The sequence below is a fragment of the Hipposideros armiger genome, unplaced genomic scaffold, assembly GCF_001890085.2.
Source record: "Hipposideros armiger isolate ML-2016 unplaced genomic scaffold, ASM189008v1 scaffold_489, whole genome shotgun sequence".
NCBI lineage: Eukaryota > Metazoa > Chordata > Mammalia > Chiroptera > Hipposideridae > Hipposideros > Hipposideros armiger.
The window spans coordinates 769468-792734 of record NW_017731839.1 but is presented as its reverse complement, the minus strand read 5'-3'; the positions used below and the strand labels follow the sequence as shown (position 1 = coordinate 792734).

General features: G+C 42.6%; 1 protein-coding gene across 3 annotated transcripts in view; it reads left to right on the top strand.

The window, feature by feature from the left end:
- Positions 1 to 6930: 6930 nt before the first annotated feature.
- The window catches only part of PIK3R1 (phosphoinositide-3-kinase regulatory subunit 1), an 88034-nt gene continuing 71697 nt past the window's right edge, over positions 6931 to 23267 (top strand). Inside the window, exons 1-2 of one of the 3 annotated variants that reach the window (XM_019667250.1) lie at positions 6931 to 7399; positions 18317 to 19035. In XM_019667250.1, the coding sequence (XP_019522795.1) occupies positions 18702 to 19035 (334 nt within the window). In that variant the 5' untranslated portion in view covers positions 6931 to 7399; positions 18317 to 18701. Of the gene's footprint in view, positions 7400 to 7647; positions 7866 to 8464; positions 8767 to 18316; positions 19036 to 23267 lie in introns of those variants that run through there. The other 2 variants (XM_019667247.1, XM_019667248.1) reach the window with 2 other exon arrangements.

Sequence of the window (23267 nt, the reverse complement as noted above, 5' to 3'; positions counted from 1 at the left end):
GGCTTGGGAACAGACACGTATTTTTATTTTCTCTTCAAATTCAGTGACAAAAGAAAAAAAAATAGCAGGAATTGCCAGCTCCTTTGCCATGGAATTGTATGGTAGAGTATTTATAGCATTTCAGGTTTAAAGGAGTTTTGCCTTAGATTGCATCATCAGCCTGTATAGTTCCTCCTGTTTTTCATGTGGCACAGCGCCTAAATTATGTACAAGATTATTACTCTTTTACAAGGGTATTGTTAACAGACCTGTAATCATGTATAAGAGTCATCAATCTTTTCTTCAGTAAGTCAACGGTGCCTGTTATATTAGGCGAGTGTTTACCAGGCACTAGCTAAACCAGAATGATAGCAGTGAGGCCACAGGCTAGAACAGTGAGCCCTGTGCCTGGAATTAGGAAACAGGTTCTGGTCATGACTCTGTCACTAATTACCTGTGTGACTTGGAGCATCAACTACCTTTGTAACATAGAGACAGTCCTCTAATTTCTTTGGAACTCAGTTTCCTTATCTGAAAAATTAGAGAGTTAAACTAGATGCCTAAGGCCCTGGCCAACTCTATAATTCAAGATTATCCAAGAAAAGAGATGAGGCGATCCCAGGGGTCTAAAATTCTGGGCTGAGAAGCCCACATCCTTTGGGGCCCTTTCAAAGGTTCTCCTCAATTTGCAGTAATGACAGATCCGTTAATAATTATAGTGGTTAGACTGAAGGTTGTCCAGAAGTGGCATATCACAGATACACAATGAGGAGCACATTAACTTGAAAGCAGGAATCATTGAACAATGATACCGGCTGCAGCATGGGCTGCAGTCAGAAAGCCCAAGTGGAAACTTGGTTCTGTTGCTTACCATCAATGGGACCTAGGCCGAATCACATAGCCTTCTTGAGCCTGTGTCTTTATCTGTAAAATGGAAACCACGATACATGTTCTGTCTACAACCCAGGGCTGGTGCATTAAATAAAACAATTTATGTAAAACCCGTCTTCAAACATTAAAATTTGATGCAAAAGCCTTCATAATTATGGCTCCCTTCTTAGAAAACATAAGATATGCTTTTTCAAACATATTAGTGGTTAAAGGAACTAATAACCTACCAAACATCCTAAATTATCAGTAGTCATTCCTTCATAATACATTTTATTTGTAACTGAAGAAAGCAAATCCTTGTTAACATTGTGACACAGCCATCCAACAAGGATTTTGAGTGTTAAAATAAAAAATTCCAGCTAGTTTTAGAAAAATTGGTACTGTCAGGATACCTGATCTAAAGTGTTTTCTTTGCTCACACAGCTTGGCAAGGCCCAGAAAAGGCTGCGTGATAAGAGCTAGATTGGGGAGGCTGATGGTAATGTGCTTCCTTTATTCTGCAAGGCTGGCTGAATATTAGGGCTAGGTTCTGTCAGAAGTTCTGTCAGAAGTAAGACAGTTCTGGATCCCCTCCAGTGATGGGAACAAAGGCTGGGGTTTCTTTTGAAAAATTTTTTCTGAGCAGTGAGATTGTCCAACACAGTTTTCTTGATAAAGGGCTCATTATCTATCGGTGTGACTTTGCCCTTAATTTTTATGCTGGCAGTGCCAACATGAGCATATTTAAGCAAATCCTTTTGCCCAGACAGCTGTAACAGCACCCTAACAATTTATGCCAGTGTTCAAAGCTTGGGTGAGGATTCTAATCAACTACAGGCTACATTTCCAATTAGTTGGATCGCCAACAAATATAGTTTATGAGCTTGCTTTGCATTGTATGTACAGTTCTTGTCACTTTTCAAACACAAGCTCATTTTCAAATTTTAAAAGTGGCAGACTATTTCAGAATTGCCTCTTTAGTTCAAATGACACATCCTCATAGACCTAAGGTCTATGGTTGCTTGTGTTGAAGTTAAGGTGGCTTCAGAAATTTGGGAAAAGGTGACCCTCTGAGAAAGAAATCAATATAACAATGAACACATGATGAATCAGTCTAAGAGAATCTGTGAATGGTGATGCAGAAAATCTTGTGTCACCCAAGTCTAAACAAGGTGATTAAGTTTTGGTCTCTAAGACAGGACAGGAATGTGATGTTAGCTCAGGACACTAAAAGCTAAGTGTACTGTAAGCTTTGTGAAGATATTTAAATCAAAGTGAGGTAGCTTCATGGAGCTCACAAAAGGAGTTGTCATAGAGTAAGAGTGATTCCATATTTACCAGAGAGCACCAGGGTGAAAGTTCCTGAGATGCAGGATATAAGCATTCTGATCACTAGGGAGATGTACTGATTGGGTGCCTGGGACACTTCATAAGGTGTTCCAGAACTAGGGTGCAATATCCCTTAAGTCTCTCCACCACCATTTGCTCTGAATATTTTCAGGGTTCACCCCTGTGGTAGCATGTTTCACAACTCAGTTCCTTTTCATGGCCAAATAATATTCCATGAATGTATATACCATATTTTGTTTATTCGTCTGTTGATAAACACTTGGGTGGTTTCCAGCTTTTGATTATTGTTAATAATATGGCCATGAACAATGGCAGATCAGTATCTATTTAAGTAATTTCTCACTGTGATTTTAATTTGCATTTCCATAATAACCAAAGATGTTGAGCTTCTATATATGAGTTTATTTGCCATCCATATATCTTCTTTGGTAAAGTGTTCAAATCTTTTGTCCATTTTGGAAAAACTGTGTTGTTTGCTTTTCTATTAAGGTGTTGTGAGAATTCCTAATGTATTTTCAATGCAAGTCCTTTGTTGGATATATATTTCTCAAATATTTTCTTCAGGATGTGGCTTTTTATTTCTGTAACAGTTCTTCTGAAGAGCAAAACTTTTCAATTTTGATAAAATCCAATTTTTTCTTTTTTTTTCCTTTTTTAGTTCATGCTTTTTGTGTGCTAATATTTAAGAAATCTTTTTCCAAACCTATGTTTTCTTTGAAAGATTTTATAGTTTCATCTCTTAAATTTACATCTACGATCCATTTCCAGTCAATTTTTTAAAGGGTGGGATATAGGTATTAAGGTTCCTGTTTCCTTGCACATGGCTTTCCAATTGCCCCATGCCTGGTGATATTTTAGTAGTGTGTGTGGACCTGTTGCTGTGTCCCCAAATCTGGCTCTAACTTATTCAGGCCCTCAGAGGCTCTATCTGAACAGCACTTGGTGTTCTATTGCTTTAACAGTCACAGTATAAGAATGTGTTGAGTTTCCTTTAACCCTCCAGACCTTTCTCCCTTATAGAGCATTCAGTTTGTACCAGCAGGTCTATTAGTTGTTGGAGTCGTTCAAAAATAAAAAGTGCCCTTCGCATTCAAGAAAGTAACTATGCACATATTTGTTTCTATGTTTCATATTTTTTAACTCAATTGATATTATTGCATTATAACTTTTTTTTAAGTCCAGCTTCCTTATTGCAGGGGATTTTGAGAGCAGATACTGAGTATAATTTAACTGAAACTGTCACTAAGGTGGCTCATTTACTTCCATCTTAGACAGGTTGATTTATTTAGTCTTCTTCCCAAAGTATGAGGACTGAAGAGCTATAAGAGATAAGATGCCCAGAGCATAGATTATGATCAGAGAATTTGGAGTGTAAATAATTATGGTCAGACACGTTTTCCAGGATACAGTCAGGAAGTTGCCTCTCCTTCTAATATTTGAACATGTTTAGCAGCTTGTATAAGCTCAGAAACAACAAAATGAGAATTATAGTAGTGTTGGCCTTCTGAATTCTCACTCTGCTAAGAAGCATTCCAGCCAATATCTTTTATTACGTTTCTTTTAATATGAGTTTAAGCTGGTTAGCTCACAAAAGTGGAAGATTTTAAGCTAAGTAATACAAATATTGATTTTTTTACCCCCTCCCAGACATTTTAGCTATCAGGGCAGAGAGGGGGAAAAAAATATATTGGGCAAGATTCTGTAATGTTTTGCCCCCAGGGTTGCTAGCACTGGTATTTCACCCATTACCAACTCTCAGTCATTGAATGCCTACAATGTTTGGTGCTATAGAGAACAGAAGATTCCAAATACAGTACATGGGTCTTTAGATCAACAGTTTGACATTCCATCATGCCAGTTCTCTTTCTCAGCTGTAGTTTTTTGGAGGCCCACTTAGTTTTATGGTGTACATCATAAAACCATAATCTGGTGGTCATCACACTTGAGTGTCCTAACCCAGGTTTCAAAAATGTTGAATTAATTGCCAGCATTTAATAATTGGGAAGTTGCCCATAAAAATTGGGATTTTTAGCTTCTCTTTGAAAATTGAAAGGTCTAGCAAATCTGGGCTCCCATCTCTGTGTGGCTACAGTCAGCTACACTCTAGTGCCAGCTGCTTCCTGTAAGACCAGCCATTTGGGCTTAAGTCTCTCCCCAGCTGACTTTCCTGATGGCACCTTTCTTACCTGGTACCTCGAAGGCAGTGGTCTTAAACCTGGCTTTGCATTGGAATCATGTGAGGAATCTTAAAAGCTACTGATGCCTGTGTCCCACCCCCAGAGATTTTGATATAATCCATCTGGGGTGCAGGCTAGCCAGTGGGATTTTTATAAGCTCCCAAGACATTTCCAAATGTATAGCCACAATTAAGGACTCCTGTCCAAGACAAAGTATCTCAAAGTTTCACTTGCATATCAATTACCTGGGGATCTGTTAAAATGAAGATTGTGATTTAGTAGGTCTGGGATAGATAGGGCCTAGGGTTTTGCATATCCAACAAGCTCTAGATGGTGCCAATGCTGCTGCTCTGCGGACCTCTCTTTGAGAAGTAAGGCTCTAAGGTGTTTGTATTTATATTATTTTGTTTCATACTTAGGTTTCAACTCTAATGGAAGCATAGTCTAGCACTACATTATTGAAGTGGCTGGAGTGATGGTGGCAAATGAGACTTTCTTACTGGTCCTCTTTGCAGAGGGCACTTCTCAGCTTACTGTGCCTACTGAAAGCCTTTCAAGGTGCCAGAGGCCTTGACTCCCTTACGTCTGACTTCCAAAACACCTTCACTGTTACCAGTTGTACGTGACATTCTCCCTTTGGTAAATTGTACATCCTCTGACATTTTGAGCTTCTTGGTGGTAGCACCACCTGCCAGCTAAGTTTGGCTGTTATTGATGGAACTGTGGTGTTCAGTTGAGCTGTGTGCTTATTTGAGCATCTTATTAGTGGTTTTCAGTCTGTGTTCCCAGATGCCCTAGGCCTAGACCAATGGTTCTCAAACCTTAGCATGCATGGGACCACATAGAAGGCTTAAACAGGTTGGTAGGCTCCACCCCCAGCATTTCTGATTCAGTGAGAACAGAGAATTTGCATTTCCAACAAATTCCCAGGAGATAATGATGTGGCCGGTCCAAAGACCTAGTGGTTCTCTTGGCCTCACAATATGACTTCTTATAACAGTTCCATTTTGGGAATCCAGATAAGATTTTATCAAAGAAAAAGAGTTGTTTTTTGTTGTTGCTGTTGTTGTTGCTGCTGTTGTTTGTTTTTAAAGTTTGAATCCTGTTGCTTTATTGCTTTTTTTGTTTTATTTTATAGTAATCAGTGGAAAATTAAAATAAATAAAAATGTGAATATTAGTGATATGGGGGGCAGGTGCCAATTTCATACAGATGAAACAAATACTAAAATTATTCAACTTATGGAAAAAAAGCCCTATTGTCCTTCCATGGGACACTCTTTGTACTTATGCTATGTGTTCCAATATGATGGCAAAAAAAAATTTTTTTAAATTACAACGTATACTAAAAGTAAATTACTAAATTCTATCTAAAGAAGGAAGCTAGCTCCATTAAGAACTTCATGCTGGGCGGGCCGAGTGGCTCAGTTGGTTAAGAGCTCGCTCAAGAGTTTGAGCTCTGAGCAACAGCGGTTCCGAGTCCAGCCCGAGCTGAGCAGCCGCTGAGCTGCCAACAGGTAGCAGGATGGCTCAGCTAAAAAAAGGAGAGAAAAAAAAAAAAGAACTTCATGCTACTTTTAGGTTTGAGGGGAAGAGAACCCCATTGTAGCAGTACCTAAGTCCTTTTCCAGGAACTCATCAAGTACAAAAGGAGGAGACAGCTGGTAAGGTTTCTTTAGACCCAAGCCTAAAGGAATACTGCAAACATCACAGCAGTTACATCTCAGCTTATTGGATTAGATCAAAGTAATTCTACCACAGGGTGAGACAGCTCATTTTACTTACAAAGCTCACACAAACAATATATGAGGCTCTTCATTTCACATAGTAGATGGGAAGGATGTAAGAAGGATGCTTGGTAAACTTCATATTTACTTTTAGATAGAGTGGATTCTTAAACAGGTAAGTGGCTGTCTGCTTCTGCGTCTCCACTTCCAAGAGACATGTTGAAATAATAGAAACGCTAGTACCTGAACAACCTAAAGTAATATAACATTTCCGTTATAATGTGAGTCACCTTCAAACTGATTATATTTTCTAAGGAGAGTCGATAAATTTTAGGATGTTCTTTCCTCTACTTTCAACACCCACTGGAATAAACAACCAAATTCAAAAGTTTGACGAAGTCTAAGGGCTTAGTTTTTTTAAAAGTAATATTCTTGCAAGGGAATTGGGAAAGAGCTGTAAAGGGGATTTAGGGCAAGCAGGCTGGGCGGGGGCAGATCTCAAAACTGCGGAAAGAGGAATCTGAGAAGAGGTTTTTTTTTAAAGTGGACTCTTACATGTTTTAATGGAAAAGAGCAGAACACAAGATGCTGGCATTCCGTCTTACCCATCAGTGGAAGGTTTGAACCAACATCAGGTTTTTCTTGGGCAACTTAAGTAATGATTATTAGTTGAAGAATCTGCGTTTGAAAACTAACACATTTATTGGACAATATAATTCACGTGAGCTTCCTCCACCGACCCCATGAACGAACGACCAAGGGGCGACCTACATTTGTTCCGTCATCTCGGGATTGGAAGGGATGAGCCAGCGTGCGCCCTCCTCCTAAAACTCTCTTCCCTTCTCGCAGACCCGCCTGGGTCCCAGTGGCAGTGGTGCCAAGCTCCTGGATTTCGTGGCAGGCTGCAGGCGCCCGTCCCTCCGGTTCACCCTTTCACCCCTCCTTCATCCCCAGGCGTCACGCGGGGTGGCGTGGTTTTTCCGCCCACTCCCGAGGCTGTGCTGGCGAGGCCGGGAATTGCAGGGCCTCTCCGTTTTGGCGAGCCCTGGAATCCGAGTCCTCCCCGCCCCAGCCACTCTGCCGCAGGCGCTGGGGGCTCGCAAGAGGTTGGGGTTTGTCTCAAAACGTTCGGATTAAAGACGCAGCCTCTAACTAAGTCTGAACTTGTCCTCGGCTTCCCCCAGCCCTGCCGCCTCTGATCCCGGAGACGCCCAGCTGTGGCTTCTGCAGCGGGCGGTCGGGCAACAGCAGCCTGACGGTCCCGGAGAGCGCAGACCCAGAGCGCTCCACAGCGGAGGTAGCGTGCGACGGGACCGCCCAGAGCATCCCCGCGGCGGGAGCGGAAGGCGAGCGGGGTGACAGGAAGGGTCTGCAGAGCCGGAGCTCCGCCCCCCCTTCCCCCCACCCCCCCGCCGGGAGGCCGGCTTTGAGAATGGCAGCGGCGGAGGGCGCGGCGCCAGCGGAGAGGGGCGGAGACGCAGGCGCTGGTTGGCGCGAGCTCGGGGGCGGGACGCGCGGGGCCGGCCCGAAGGCGGGGCGGGCGCGGGGCGCTGGAGCTGCGGGCGCCAGGAGAGGAGTCGCGAGCAGCTGGAGCGGAGTTGGAGGAAGCGGTGGCCGCGGCGAGGCAGGCAGGCGAGCGGGTTGGAGACAGCGAGCTGGGGTCGGGGACGGCGGGTGGGTCCGAGGCGCGTCAGAGCCGTGCGTGCAGGAGGCCTCCGCTGCAGTCCGGACCGGGAGAGGAAGGAAGCCGGCGGACAGGGGAGGTAGGCGGCGGCAGCGGGTCCGGGTGCGTGTGCTCAGGAGGGGGGAGGCGGTGCGTGCGCGCGCGGCTGTCGCCGCTCTCTTCCTGTCACCAGCAGCCGCTTCTCCTTCAGCGGAGCCGAGCCGGGGAAAGCGGCTGGCTTCCAGTCCTCCCCGCCGCTAGCACCTCCCGCCCGCGAGGCAGCCGGGGGCCCCGCTCGCGGCCGGCGTCCTGCGTGCTCCCGGCCACCTCTTGGCTCCCGTGTCCCCTGTCCCCTTTCCGAGCTGGTTCTGCACGCCGCCGGGCGCATCCGTCCCTGGAGTTGCAGGCGACCTCGGACTTCCCCCCACCCCTCCGTCACCGCACACTTCTGAGGGTCCCCACTGTCGCCTGGCTGCAGCTTTCCGGGGCCCTTGACCGGAGGACAGTGTCCTGACCGCTGCCTTTGCGTTAGCGGAAAGATGCCTTCCTCCGCGCCCTCCAGCTGCAACCAGGGTCGCTGCCCCGGCCCTCGCCTGGGCGGGCGGGGCGGCGGTGGTCCCCGGAGCTCACCCCCAACCCCCGCCCTCCGAAGTTTGCCTCCCTCCTCTTCCGGGGTGGGGGAAGTGCGCCTCGGGGCGGCTAGCCGCCGAGGCCGTAACTCAGCATCTAGTGCCGGCCGGGCCTGGGCAGGTTGTTGAAGACACGTTTAATGGGGTCTTGGAACAGCCCGGAAATCCAGCTTTTTGTAACGCTGGGCGAGACTGGAGGGACTTGCCCGGCAATATGGAGCCGGCTAGGGAGAGGAAGAGAGCGTGCAAGCCGGAGCTAAAATATCGTGGGGGGATTGCCTGGAAACCATAGCTCTAACACTCACTTCCGAAGGGCAGAAACTGCCCCGCAGATCACAAGACAAAGAGAACAGAGAAGCTCAGTCCAACCACGTAAGTCCAGAAACGTACTTTGATAACCAGAATTCGAGCATGAAATGTACCGGGTGTGAGCAGAATGGCTGTTACATGTTGAATGCAGAATGTATGTGAACTGAATTGCGGGTAATTCTTGTGCTTCTCTGGGCGCTGTTAGTATCGGAAAGGTCTCCCTTCCACCGTTAATTCCTGGTAGAGCTGCAGCGCCTTTGGTATCCGAGTATGCGTTTACTCTTATTTGGGGGTTTTACGACTTTAGAAGCGATAGGTTTTGTTGTTGTTGTTGTTGTTTTGTTGTTGTTGTTTTCTCCTTTCTGTTCTTTTCCTCTTTGCCAGTCAGTGCGAGTAGTTCCGGGTTTTGAATGCAGCATAAGGTTGTCATTTCACTGTGACGAGGTTCAAGTTTTAGTTGTTAGGCGGGACATTCACAAAGCTTATTGACCCAGGCTTTATGTGGAATTGTATTTTAATATTTCGTTAGTTTATGTTGCGTTTTGGCAACTTTGAAGATGCTAGAGAAGATTGGAGTGGTGGACAGGTTCATTTCTGAGGCAGGCTATCAGAGAGTAATGGATCTCCAAGGTGTAAATTATTGGGAATTTGGTGACTCCTGCCCAGGAGGCCACAAACATCTTTTGTTGAAAAGGAAAATGAAAAGCACCCCCTAGGTGTAATTTTTTGACAGATTACACTGTTCTTGAAATATAAACAGTTTAAAAGCAGTAGATGATAGTTTTCCTAGGAACAAAAGTTACTTAAACTTTGGAAAGCAAATGTTTTGGTCATTACAAAGAAAATGCCCTAAGAGTGATTTTTTTTTTTTTGGTTGGGGGGGCGTCCCTCTAAACTTTGGGAAGGTGTGTTTGGTTCAGAATCAAGGTTTAAACTGGAAAGGCCAATGAAGGAGGCTGTCTGCCTTGCAGAAGTGTTGGGTTATGGCACTACTTACTTGCCTCTTCAGCTCTTATATGCCAGTTGCAGGTAGGTATTGGAAAAGCATACCTTTCCCATAGAAATGTATAGATTTTTATGTTTGGAAGAATGTTTGATGTGTCTGATACTGGCTTTCAAAGTGTCATGTGTATTTGCTTTTTAACTTTCATCTTGATTTGGGACCTGTTCTTGTCAGTTGCACAACAGAACTCTGCAATGTACACACTGTTATCTGCTGTTTCATCTGCTTTTGTAAAACGAGGATATCACTGTGTCTTTTCATGGCTGTTATGCTGATATCGCCAATGTGAAAAAGCATTTCACTTCCCACCGATTAATTATATTGTTTTTCTTTAGCTATTTCTTGAAATTTAAATTGATTAAGATCAGGAAATCCCCACAGCATAGGTTAATTTTGGGAAACAGAAGTGCTACAGTAAACAGAAGTTATAGGTAATACATATTTTGGTTATTGACAGTGGTGATGGTAGTACGCATCTATCTGCTGGGAAAGTCAGTTGCTGATTTTAGAAGAGTTTTCTATCTTAAATGTAAACCTACTTCACTTACCCAAATTTGGTGTTGTTACAAATGTTGGCCATACCTTTAATTAAACTTTTCCATGAATGCCTTGTCATTTTTTGGTTAGTATGTTGGTTGAATTTTTCTTTTTTTCTTAGATAGTTTAGGAGAGTATTCTAAAAAGGCATCCACTCTGAAAGATTATCCACCTGTTCATTAAGACAGGAACAATTCTAGTTCACCTTCTATTGTGTTTGCATTTTGGAATTCTCAAAATGTGTTTTATTGAATAAAGAAATGGTGAATGAACAGATTTTAAAATATTATTTTATGGTCAGGTAGGATATGGAAAGCTGTGATAATGTTTGCATTTGGGGTTTTGCTTTTATTTATGTTATTTTTTATTTTTTATTTTTTTTAGCGGAGCCATCCTGCTGGAGTTTTGCTTTTAATTCTCTCACATCTGAGGCACACACAATACAGAAGAAAATTGGAAGTGTTTTTTTCAGTATATTATACATAAGAGATAGGCTCCCCACAGGCCTCCCTCTTTTGGAGGGCATAGGGATTTAACTGTGAAGGCAATGGTATAGAGCATCTCAGTGAAGCCCTCAGAAGGTGAGAAAGTTATTATCAATGGAAGGAAGGGATTATCAATTTAGTTTTCACCTAAAAGGGCATTATATAAATTATATAACACCTGTTAACCAAAAACTTAGGTTGTAATTAATTTTGAAAATATCCGTATTATTTATTGCTTTTTTCCCTGACTCCTGCCCCTATAATCTAACAAGATTACTTGCCATGATTCTGCCAACACTCATATTGGAATTACTTGCCTAAAAGAGTGGCAGTTAAAAGCCATTTAATGTACATTATGCCAAATGAGCTGAAAAAGTAGTCTATGTAATTGCTCATAAACTTGTCTCTTTGGCTTATGTTAGCTTTTTTGGGGGGTTTTTTTGGGAGGGGTGGGGGGAGGTTGGAAAGGGTGGAATGAGTGTAGTATATAGATTTTATTTTTTAAAAAAATCCTACTATAAAAACATCTGTGGTGGTTTTATCCTCCCAGCATTGTTTGCCTTAAAGTAAATCAAATATATACCCACAGGCACCTGTAGTCAAAATAGTTTTCAGGTAAATGATCACCCCGAAGATTATTTAAGTCACAGGAGTGTCCAAAATGTAAGACTCCACTAGTGGGCGGAGTGAGTTCATAAAACAAGGTGCCTGGGCCCTTGTGCCATGCCCTTTGCCCCTTGCCTTTCTCACTGGACCCCCAGTAGCCCAGACTCAGGGCTCATCCCCAGGAGCTGGGGCTTTAACTTGAGGATGCAGCTGCCTTCAGTCCCTGGAGGATTGCATTTTCCCTTTGAGGGCAGCTGGGGAGCAGTGAGAGAACCCTGCTGGAGAGGAGTTGTCCCCTAACTCCACCTCCTACCTGACATATCATTCTCACACACCCCTGACCCCTCCTGGGTCTCCTTTGCCCTGATCTCTGCAGAGCCTCCCTCTACCTCAGGTAGGAGGGAACTATTATAGGCGGTCACAGTCTGCATTTAGCCTTCATCTGTCAGTCTATTTACTCTGAAAAGGAGTTAGAGAGACAGCAGATATTATTTTGGCTAGTTTCAGGATTCACTTAGATTGCAACATTTAGAGGCAATGCAAAAGAAAATTCCTGGAAAATGTTCCTGTTTTAAATATGACTTGTATAAATGATGGTGTGTTCAATACTACTAATAGTAGTAGTAACAATAGTAATAATATCATAGCTGCAGTTACTAGCTGTGTAACTTCAGGCAAATTATTTAACTCCTCTGCTTGTTTTCTCATCTGTGAAATGGGGATAATAATTATACCTAGGGTGGTTGTGAGGATTAAATGAGTTGATGTATGCAAAACTCTTGAGAACTGTGCCTGGCCCATAGTTAGTTGCTGTTAATTATATTAAGCTCAGATTATCAAGCATGGAGCTCAGTGCTTTATATATGCAATTTCATTTAATCCTCATAATAACCCTATGAGCTGTTGATTTGCTTTTCGAATCTACCTCCCAGATGCTAAAAGTGTGCCACACAGAGGTTTCGGTAATTTGCCCAAGGTTAAAAACCTAGGCACTGATGAGGACAGCTGCTGGAGTCTGAAGCTCAGTGCTTAGTATACTAACCTTGTTTAGAATTTTACCAAATAGCATTATTTTTCGACAAGAGGAGGGATTTTATATTATCTACTTCAGGACTCTCATTCCAGGGCCACCTCCTCAGGACCTCTTTTTTGGTGATGCAGAGAACCAGAATGGTCAGCTCAATGGTGTTTTCTGGAGGATAGGATATGTTTCTCAGGCCCAGGAAGCCACAGCGTGAGCACCCCCAACATCCTTTCTTCCTTGCCTCCTGGTGGTGGGTGACCTCTGAGCCTAAGAGCTGCTGCCCGCTGGACCTGTGTCTCTTTCCTCTGCCCCTCCTGCAGTGCTCAGGTGCCATCCCATCGCCTTGCTTTTTGGAGAGCCCTGCCTCCTTATTGTTTCACCTGGACTTGCCCTCTCCCCCACCCTGACCCCCACCTCCATAAGGGCTTGCAGGCGGGAGTCATGGCCTAGACACCTGACTTCCCCACAGTACAGACTCAGCCCCGAGCATGGCAGCTAGCAGACAGCACATTCTGGTTGGTTTGAAAAATATATATATATATATATATATATATATATATATATATATAGTCACAGGAGGTGGAGTATAGCATAAGGAAGAGAGTCCCTGGTATTGTAACAGTTATGTGTATGTAAGATGTCAGAGGGGTAGTAGATTAGGGGAGTGGGGTATCACTTTGTGAGGGGTGTAAATGTCTAACTATTATGTTGCTTTGTACACCTGAAACTAATAAAAGAAAAAGAAAATATATTGATAAACAAGTTAAAAAAAAATGAATGGAGGTATTTGATGACTGTGACTTTGGGATTAATCTGATCCCATCATTTTTATTTTGTTTTAATTGAGATAAAATTTATGTACCATCAAATTTACCCTAAGCCTATCATTTTAAGTTGAAATTCATTGTTTACTAGGACATTTTAACTTTTGTTTAATTTGATTTTCATGATTTCCTGGACACCATATTTGAAAAGTGAAAAAGGATTTTTAAATAATGATTTTTGTTTTTTAAAGACTGAATTTAGGCGGGGACTCAGAGCTAGCACATTGAGGATGGAGGGATGGAATGTAAAGAGGCCCAAGAACCCCCCCAGAGCCTGCGCAGCTGGATTGAAGACCCATTTTGTGCCAGGACCCCATGCCAAACTGCTAATTTTATCACAGGATAGAATGATGTGACCAGGATAAATTCTTGATGTATTTAAAGTGATTTAAAAATATATTTATTCTTACCTCCCACCAAGTTCGCTAAATCCTTGTTCTTTGTAAAAAGATAATAAGTCAACAAAGTCAGAGGACTTTTCAGAGAATTCTGTTTGGTTCTTTGCCAAAATGCCTGCAGGTTAGAGGGTTAAAATGGAAATTTTACTTTCAAGCAGTTGCACATTAAGAAGCCGTGGTTGTGTCTTGTCAGGCATCAGGAACAACTATTTTGAGGAACAGAATGAGAATTGCTCAGTATCTTAGCAGAGAGGGGAAATATATTTCTGAATGGTATTACAGGCAGCCTTTAAAAGGATTGAAAGACTAGAGCAAAATCATTCCCATTAAGGAAATTTTTAACTGTTGCTTATGATGTTATATAACAGTAAATTAATTTGTTATTTGTTCTTAGGATTCCTTTATACTTTTTGTTACAGTAACTTTACATGTGCACTAGCTTGGAGCCTAGATATCATAAAACCATCTAAATTATTTGAAAACATTAAATTATGGGTGGCAGATATTATCCACATATAAAAACTGTTACTTTGTGGATAATTATGTTAGCCCTGGGTGGAAATAACTCCATGGATAGGTGTATGTAGCCAAAGAGATTGGGTGCAAAACCTGGTGAATCTGGGCCACTTTTAGCCTGCCGATCTGGATAGTTGGGGGATCCACTGATTTCAGGAGGGTTACACAGAGGCTGTGCCTCCGGCAGCTGAGGTCCTCTGCATTCCTGCGGGGAATTGGAGGATGAGAGAAAAGAGAACTTGTCAGTCCCCTAGATGTGATTGCCCTTGTGACTGTGGATTGGTACTTCACATATCCCTCGCAGGAGGAGCTGAGTTTTTAGACATTGTATAGTGAGCTGCCTGGGATAATCACAGGGGGCATCGATGCCAAGAGGGATACAGGTGGCAGAAGCTTACACACTCACAGAAACGGGCAGGATTCCAGAAGCAGGCAGCCTTCCAGAAGTGATGTGCCCAGTGTTCTTTTACTCACTCGTTTATGGACTTCTTCGGCAAGGATGCATTTTAATGAAGTCTCTTTGGAAGAAAATGTGCATGGTCCAAAATGTTGGGTCTTGGACTTGGCTGGAACTGCTGCCAGGTTATAATGGCTTCTTTTTGTGTAGGTGTGTTTGTGAAAGAGCCACAAACACTATCAGTAAGGCTGCTGTTGCAGAAAGCAAAAAGCAGACATTCAAGGTTACTCTAAGAGGTCACAGCCTGTGGACCAGGATCCACGGACATATCTGGGCTGTGTGTCCTTGGGCATCGAAACAAGTTGAGTTTGGGCCGTAGGTTCTAGTGGTGTTAAAAGTGATGTCTCTGGAGTCAGGCTGCCTCGCTCTGAATCCTGGTTCCACCTCTCGATTACCGAGTGTTATCATGGCCAAGATACTAACCTCTCTGCACCTCAGTTTCCTCCTATTTGTAAAGTGAGAGTTATTGACAACACCCGCCTTATGACTGTCTTGATATTGAATATGTTAATATACATATAGCTCCCAACAAATAGTAGGTGGTGATGATTGAACATAGCTTCCCCTAGTAGATGAGGAGGAGGAGGAAGAGGGTTGGTTAGTATATATATAGCTTCCAGTAAGTATCAGATGATGACTGTGATGACCCTGATGACAATTTAATTAATGAAATTAAAACGGGGCTGGCACTCAGGAGGAAGCGTGCAGTGTGCAGTAGGGTAGAAGTGCCTGCCTCTTCTTAGCCAAGGACGCGGTGTACCTCGCCGTAGGACACGATCCAATTGCCTCCCAAATAACTAGCCCTCTTGTCTTACAACATAGCTCTCCAACCACTTAATTGGCACTGAAGCATGGCCGACCTTGAATTGTTTTGATTGATCTTCCTGTCCTTGATTGTGGAGTCCCAGAAGACAGGAATAGTGTATTCTACTTCCAATCCTAGAGTCATAAAAGAGCTGGGGTTCTTTTTATCAGATGAGGTCCAAAGTTCTGCACAAGATTCTCCTTACACAGAAAATAAGGTTCTTACAAATGGTGAGGGAGGGGAAATTTATAGAAGCATAGAGTTCACAGGCACATACAGCCGAGATTGCTACTCTAGAGTCTACCCTTCATAAAGCCATCAGGTTCCTTGGGGTTATTTTTCTCTTTGCACACATTTAGCCTTAGGCCGACATAGCACAGTTCTCAGGTTTGTAATACCTTAACCAGACGTGGAACCTTTTCTTAGTACAGTGTCCACTGATGAGGAACATGCATAGTTACATAGGTCTGCGGTGAGCAGGGGCTTGCTGGTCGCTGAGGGCTAGGTAAGACAGAGAGGGGTGAGGCAGGGGGGGTGGGAAGTGGGCGAGAGTGAGATCATTATAGCCCCATTCTGTTAAGAATCTCACCAAACTGGCCCACTGGGTTGTTGAAATAGAGGAAGCCCTAGGCAGCCACTGAAGGAAAGATCAACCAGCCTACTGGATGAAGATTTTTTTTTTTCCAGAAAAGACATACATTGCCAGGAAAAGCTAACAAAAATTTCAAGGCAGATTTGGAGGAATTAAATTATTCTTAGGCATACTGCCTGGTTTCCAGGCATTTAGGGATATGTAAATTTTCATGTTCTTTAGAGTTCTGTGTCTCATTTGTACAGAGTACATTAGCACTGAAAATGAGATTTGCCAGTTCTACATTTCTGTGTGAATTTATGCAGTGAATATTTAATTGGATTCTGGATCTAGAAAAAGGCAAGGCTGTCTTCAAACATAATATAGTTTATTTTTCTCATACGCGCCAATGGTTAGTTTAGTTTTTTTCTCTGACAACTGAAAATACAAAGCAGAATACTAACCCAAATTAATATTCTTGCTATACAAAATTCCCAGTGTTTGTTTTTGCTTCTTTTCATATGTAACTCTCCTAAGAGTGTTATTGTATTACAGCTAAGAGGCTTTCACCATGTAAAGTTGAATACTTTACACTTCTGAATGCCAGCATAACAATTAATCTGTGATTAGATTTTGCTTCTTAAGATGCCTACGCTGAAGACTGCCTATAATATTAAACTTCTAAAGTGTTCCACGCTGTAAAACTTGCACAAGCTCTCTTTGTTATATAGCACACTGACATTGTGTGGCTATTGTTTTTATTGCTTTATTGTTCAGCCAGCTTAACTGAAACCTTTTGGCTGCTTTTATTCTTTTATAATAAAGATAACGTTGAGAAATGAATGGAGTGCAAAGTGTACACACTGTTCTATCAGCAATCCACACGCTGACTTACTAACTCTCTAATTTAGAGGATCTTTAAGTCTAATTCCCCTGCCTATGTTAAAAAAAGAAAGAAAAAAAAAAAACTTTCATTTCCCATTTCTCCCTCCATTAAGCTATCTGCAGCAACCGTCTCTACTTCCTCTTTAGCTCCTTAACTCCCTAAATTTAGTTACTGTTCCTCAATATTACTAGACCAGAGTCTGCTTTCTCAAGTCAGTGATGATTCCATGATGGACAGAGCCCCACATGGCATAGCCTTGCCTCAGTTTCCCCTATCTGGAAACCTCTGTAGGAGTTAGCCTTCGGGACCACCTTTTCCTGCCTGAATCCTCTTATCCCTTGTTTCCAGGACACTGCATTGTCTCCAAACCTTGACTTTCTGTTCTCTGTTGCATTCACTGAGCCTGAATGTTTGATCCTTGGATTTTTTTTTTTAACTGTAATCTTTTTCCTTATGAGTTCCTCCATTCTTTTGAGTGCAGCCTTGCCTTCTTTGCAGCTCATTACCAGATCTCTAGAGTGTTCCCTTTCCTGAATCACAGACCTGGCTTTCAACCACTCACCAGCATACTTGCGTTTGGATGACCAGCATCAGGCCTCCTGGCTTCCCTTTTGCCTCATATCGGTTGCTAAATTCTTCTTGTTAACACAGCATCAGGCACCCTTTTCTCCTCTTTCTCTATCTCAACCCATACTTAAGCATTGCCACATCCCACACATGCTTCCTATGCAGCGTCTCCTACTTCAGTCCTGCCCTTTCCATACCTTCTGCTACCATGTTGATTCATGCCCTCATGGCCGCTTGCCCAGGACACTGCAATACACCTTTGACAGCTTTCCTCACCCCTTCTATTCCTACACCAGTCTTTCCTACGCACCATGATTAGATTGATACTCTTCAGGTGCAGCTCTGATCCTATTGCTCCCCATTCTCCAAGCTTTCTCAGTGGCTCCCCAGTGTAGTCTGCATGACTCACAAACTCAACACAGGCAGACATGATGCTGTGCGACCCCTACCTATCTTTCTAACCTGGATCCAGTGCTCCCTCTCGTGCTCCGCACGCATTGGGTTCCCTTTTCTAGTTCTTCCCAGAATATACGTGCTTAGTCACATCTGCACCTAAGGTCATGCCACGCATTCCATTCTGTTTGCAGATTCCTGCACTCTGATGTTGTCTGTCCCGCATTTGAACTTCATGGTGTTTAGTCTCTGCTGTCTTCTGGCGCTTAACTTAGTGTTATTGTGTACAAGTTCCTTGTGTACCAGTCTTATCTCGGAGACGTTGCCACATGCCAACACCGCTCCCACGCCCACTTAGTGTTCTTAGAAGGCAGGGACTGCCTCACTAATCTGCGTGGTGTATAGCATGTCCAGCAATGGCACACTGGCCCGTGGATGTCTGCCAAATTGATTAAGTACTTGTTGAATGAAAGTAGAAGTTGAATTCACACAGACGGCCAAGCGTGATGATCACTCATAAGTCTTGTTTTTCCTTTGCTAGGTAAAGCTCGTGTGTGGAATGCAACAGTAAAATCAGACGACAGATGGACAGTGTGACAAGAGTGTCCGAAAGGATCGGGCCTCGCTGGGAGAGTCAGCCTGGAGTCAGAGTGTTGACAAGTTGCTGAAAAGGAAGCCAGTGGGAGGACTGTGGTCTGCAGAGGAAGTGGAGCCCTGTCTTCAGTCACACCATTGATGGAGGACAGATGGACAGCCAATGGCCAGTCACCTCTCCTCCTAAACCTTTGGAGAGTTGTCCTTTGTCCTCTGCTGGACACATATTAGGAATCTTTATACACGCTTTGAATTTGCTTTCCAGAGAAACGTAAAATTAGACTGTAGTGTGTTATCAGACTCATCTGTTGCATGGTCACAGATTTGCAAACATGAGTGCCGAGGGGTACCAGTACCGAGCACTCTATGATTATAAAAAGGAACGAGAAGAAGATATTGACTTGCACTTGGGTGACATATTGACTGTGAATAAAGGGTCCTTAGTAGCTCTTGGATTCAGTGATGGACAGGAAGCCAAGCCTGAAGAAATTGGCTGGTTAAATGGCTATAATGAAACCACAGGGGAGAGAGGGGACTTTCCAGGAACTTACGTAGAATATATTGGAAGGAAAAAAATCTCGCCTCCCACCCCAAAGCCCCGGCCACCTCGACCCCTTCCTGTTGCACCAGGTTCTTCAAAAACTGAAGCAGAAAGTGAGCAACAAGGTTAGTATCTATAACCGATTGCTTCATGACTCCCTCCTCTTCCCCCACCTTTTTTTCTTTTTTAAGGAAAAGTTTTAGTTTTGGATTGAGCTGAAATACCCTGGGCAAGTCGTTTCGGCAACTTAACCTGAATTTATATATGGTGCATAAAAGCTTGGTGATTATACAGCTAGAAATCTGTGTGTGTGGGTGGAGGGTTGTTATAAAATAGAGATGGTATCTGAGAACCTGTTTAGTGAGTGTCTTTAAACACTACTGTTATAGTTGTCATTGGATTAAATACCTGTTGCATTCTGATTCTTGTAATTGGAATTTCATATCTAAACAATTATTTTGGGAATGTAGAGCGTAAGTCTCATAGAAGTCTATTTAACACTAATATGATTTGTATGGAAAAATGTAGAGAGTAATAAAACGACCGCAGAGCTCAGTGGAGAAGAAACCATTGTTTGTATAACCCGGTGTCTGCCTCTTGGTTTCCTCTGCAGGAACACTGTGGCTGCAGCTGAAACCCAGTCTGGTCGTTAGTACAGATGTAGAGGGGGTTCTCTTTCTTCATGGGCAATGCCATTTGTAGCACTCATGCCTATAGTGCGCTTGGCCTTCATGAGAAAAAAAAAAAAAATCACTGAATGCTTTTCTTAAATGGAAACCACCTTCATTCAAACACCACTCATTGTTTATTGGAGATGGTCCACGCTTGAGTTTTGTATACAGTTGTTTATTTAAGGTATTTCTTTTTGTTCTGTTTTACACAGAGACCAACCAGCCTTTTACTCGGCTCTGCTGTTATCAGCTTTGTCAATTCATTTCCTCACTAGTAAATTTCAAGCATTTTTTTTTCCCTTTGTGTAATCTCCCTCCCCCCAGACTGAGAAAAGTATGGAAAGGCATATTTAAAATGGGTGGCGTCAATAGCAATGGTTACATGTTGAGTAGACCTGACTGTGACATTAGAATGTATTTTTGGAAGAGATTCTGATACTATTATCTTTAATGTTGGCTTATTCTAGGAAAAATGAAAGCGGTAATGAGAATAAAGAAGCAGAATGTAAGGATAAATAGCTGCCTTTTCACATACACTAACAATAGGATTGGGAATATTTTGTAAAAGTCAAATAATTTACTAAGAATGCCTGAAGGAAAGAAAATGCTTTCCTCTCCCGCCTGACCCAAAAGAGATACTTGTTTCATAAACTTTATATTAATGTCCAAATAATGTTTTAGTGTACAGTTCAAAAGCAAATTTTATTTTTTTTGGCAGGTGAATCAAAGTCTTGACCCTCACATATATATGTTATTTTGTCAACCATTGTATTTCTTGCTTGGTTTCACTTAGCAGATGGAAGTTATATACATAATAGTTTTTTTTCAATGAAGCTACATATTTTTTATTTGATTTTTTTTGTTTTTTAGGTTAGAAACAGGTCCTTATAAGTAGGCTAATTCAAAAGGAAAAATTACTAGTTTATCCCAGAATGCAAAATATTGCAGAATCATAAAAATATTTGAGTTTGATTAGAGAAGTTTATTTAAAGGTAGAAAGGGGTATCTTCTCAAGATTAGCGACAAAAAGATTTTGTAAAAATAATCTTAAACAAAATTGCGTTGGATAACTACTGGCAAGTATAACTTTATTTGAATATAGTATACAGAAAAGCAAGTCTTTCCTTAAAAAAAAAATGATTTGGGGCCGGCTGAGTGGCGGGATGGTTAAGAACTGGCTTGGGACGCCAGAGGGCCCCAGTTCGGATCCCACATATGAGGACCAGTGACACTGCCCTCTACAGCTAAGATGCTGAACAACAGCTCAACCTGGATCTGGGCTGCCGGGAGTCGCTGGCGATGGTGTAGGCTGCAGCCCCTGTGGCAGTGGATTGCCATGGGCTACCGTGTGTAGCCAGCAGCCAGCGTGAGCGGCCAGCAGCTGCAGTGAGCGGCCGTCCAGAAGCCGGCGACTGATCTGCCTTGCCCGGGAAGAGCGCAATGATGGTGCCAACTTGGGCCAGTGAAGCAACGTCCTCCACAACTAGACTGAAGAACAAAACGACAACAACCTGTCTGTTCCCCTTCCCCCTGTTCCCCAGCGCTGTTCCCATCCCCCCAATTCCCCAATAAAAAAATCTTAAAAAAAAAAAATGATTTTCTCTTTTTAAGTTCTAAACTCTTTTGTAATCGTTCATGTAATTTGGTAACAATGGAACTTTTTAATACCTTTTTTTATTTTTTAAATCATAGAAAGGTAGAGTAAAATGAAAAATTTTAGCAGAATTTAAGAAAGAGACCCATGATAATGTGCATTAAAGTATTAGGAAGAACAGGTGTGAATATAAATGAGAAGTTAGGAATAATTGAAAGATTGAAAAGGCAGTGTTGGGGGTTGGTGGGGAGTATAGTACTAAATATTAGATTTTCTAGAAATGTTAATCTTGTATTCTCATTTAAATACTATTCCTATGAAATGAGAATGCAATAGCTCCTACTAGTTACATGCCACGTTGATATGGAAAGTAGTTCTAAGGACAGATTTATGTGTTGAAACCTATGGGATTCTGATTTCTTTTGCCTGAGTGTGTATTTATTTGAAAAGCTTTTGCAGGGACCAAGTGTGTGAAGGTGAGAAAGGATAGTCCTTTTCTCTTCTTACTGTAATTGAATTCTTTAGCCCTTTTTTCCCTTTTACTCCCCCCACATGACTTACCCTGTGTTTCATGGTTTGTTTGTTTGTTTTTTAGAGGGTTCAAATTCCTTAATTCTCCTTAATCATTTCAGGTTAAAAAAAAAAATCCGTAAATGTCCAAAGGTTTGAAATAAACCATCAAGATAGTAATGAACAGGGAGGTCAACCAAAATGGCTATATAGCAGGCTCTTGTTTTTCATGTTTGACTGCCTTTATTTTAGTCCAGAAGGTTATCCTTGAGGTCCAAGGACTATATGCAGGTCTCTTTTGTTGAGACAGTATCCTGTGGACAGTTGGCATAACCCCATAATGGGCATGGGGGAAATGGGGTGCTCAGACCTGTCTTCCTGCTAATCGTGTGAACCTCATACCCTACTCTTGGTACCTTCTCTCTTTTTTAAAAAATAAAGTTGTCATTAGACTCTGGCCAAAAGTAGATTCTGTCTAAGGCATTCCTCCTTATAAATAAAACCCACTTTTCTACTTTTCTTGTATGTTCCTGGAAATAAAGCTCTGACCTTTAACTTTTGGGGGAAAAGAGAGTAAAAAAACCCATTTGAAAATCTCCTCTCAGGAAAATGTACCTTCCCCCAATACATTTTGTGTACAGTCTTCTTACAAAGCCCTAGACTAGAGTTTGGATTAAATTTGTGGATTGGGTCATCTTGTATTTATTGGAATTGAAGTAATTCCGTAAGCATGAACTGTGTCCCTATTTTGTGCTAGGAAGCAGGAATAAAAGATGAAATCAAGACTCAGCAGAGGCAGCTTGCCCTCCGATGCTCTCTCCTGCCCCCTCCCACTTCAGAGCTGTGCTTCGTCCCCTCTACTTGAACAGCCCTTCCTCAGACATCTCTGCCGAAGACACTCTCCCTTCTTGGCTGAAATCTTTCTTTTTCATGGAGGCTGGTGCTGCTTGACTTATTTCATGTGGCAACCTGCCCCTCTGCTTTTGCAAAAGCTTTTATTATCTAAACTATTATAGAATTTACTAACCATGTTGATTGTGTATTGCCTGTTCCCTCTGGTAGGTGGTCAGCTCCATGAGGGGTGGAATCTCGGTTGTCCCTCCGTTATCCCAGGTATTTAGAACAGTGCACTCGGTTCTCTGCAAGTGGATACATGCTTGAGATTGCAGCTCATCTAAGCTATTTCACATCCCACGTGACTTTTGAAATTAGCCACATGAGTTGTATGTCATGTGCAGGCACACAGGCCTATAACAGCCCATCCTGTTTTTGAAATCACAGTTTGTTTTTCTACATCCTTCACATCTGAGGAGCCTTGCAGCCGTGGCCTTGACCATTGCCTGCAGCGTCTCCACAACTGTTATTTTCTACCCCGTGCTTAGGACAGGTAGTTCTGCTGGTGGGAAAATGTGTGGAGCTGATGGTGTGCTCTGTCAGCCACTTAAGCAAAGGGAGTAGAACATGTATCAAGGTCAGTGAGTGTCCTTGGGCACAGATCTTTTTGTCCTCTCTCCCCTCCTTTGATCTCTGTCCCTTTGCATGAGAGCTAAAATTTTGATATAATGGTCACATTTCATTTTCC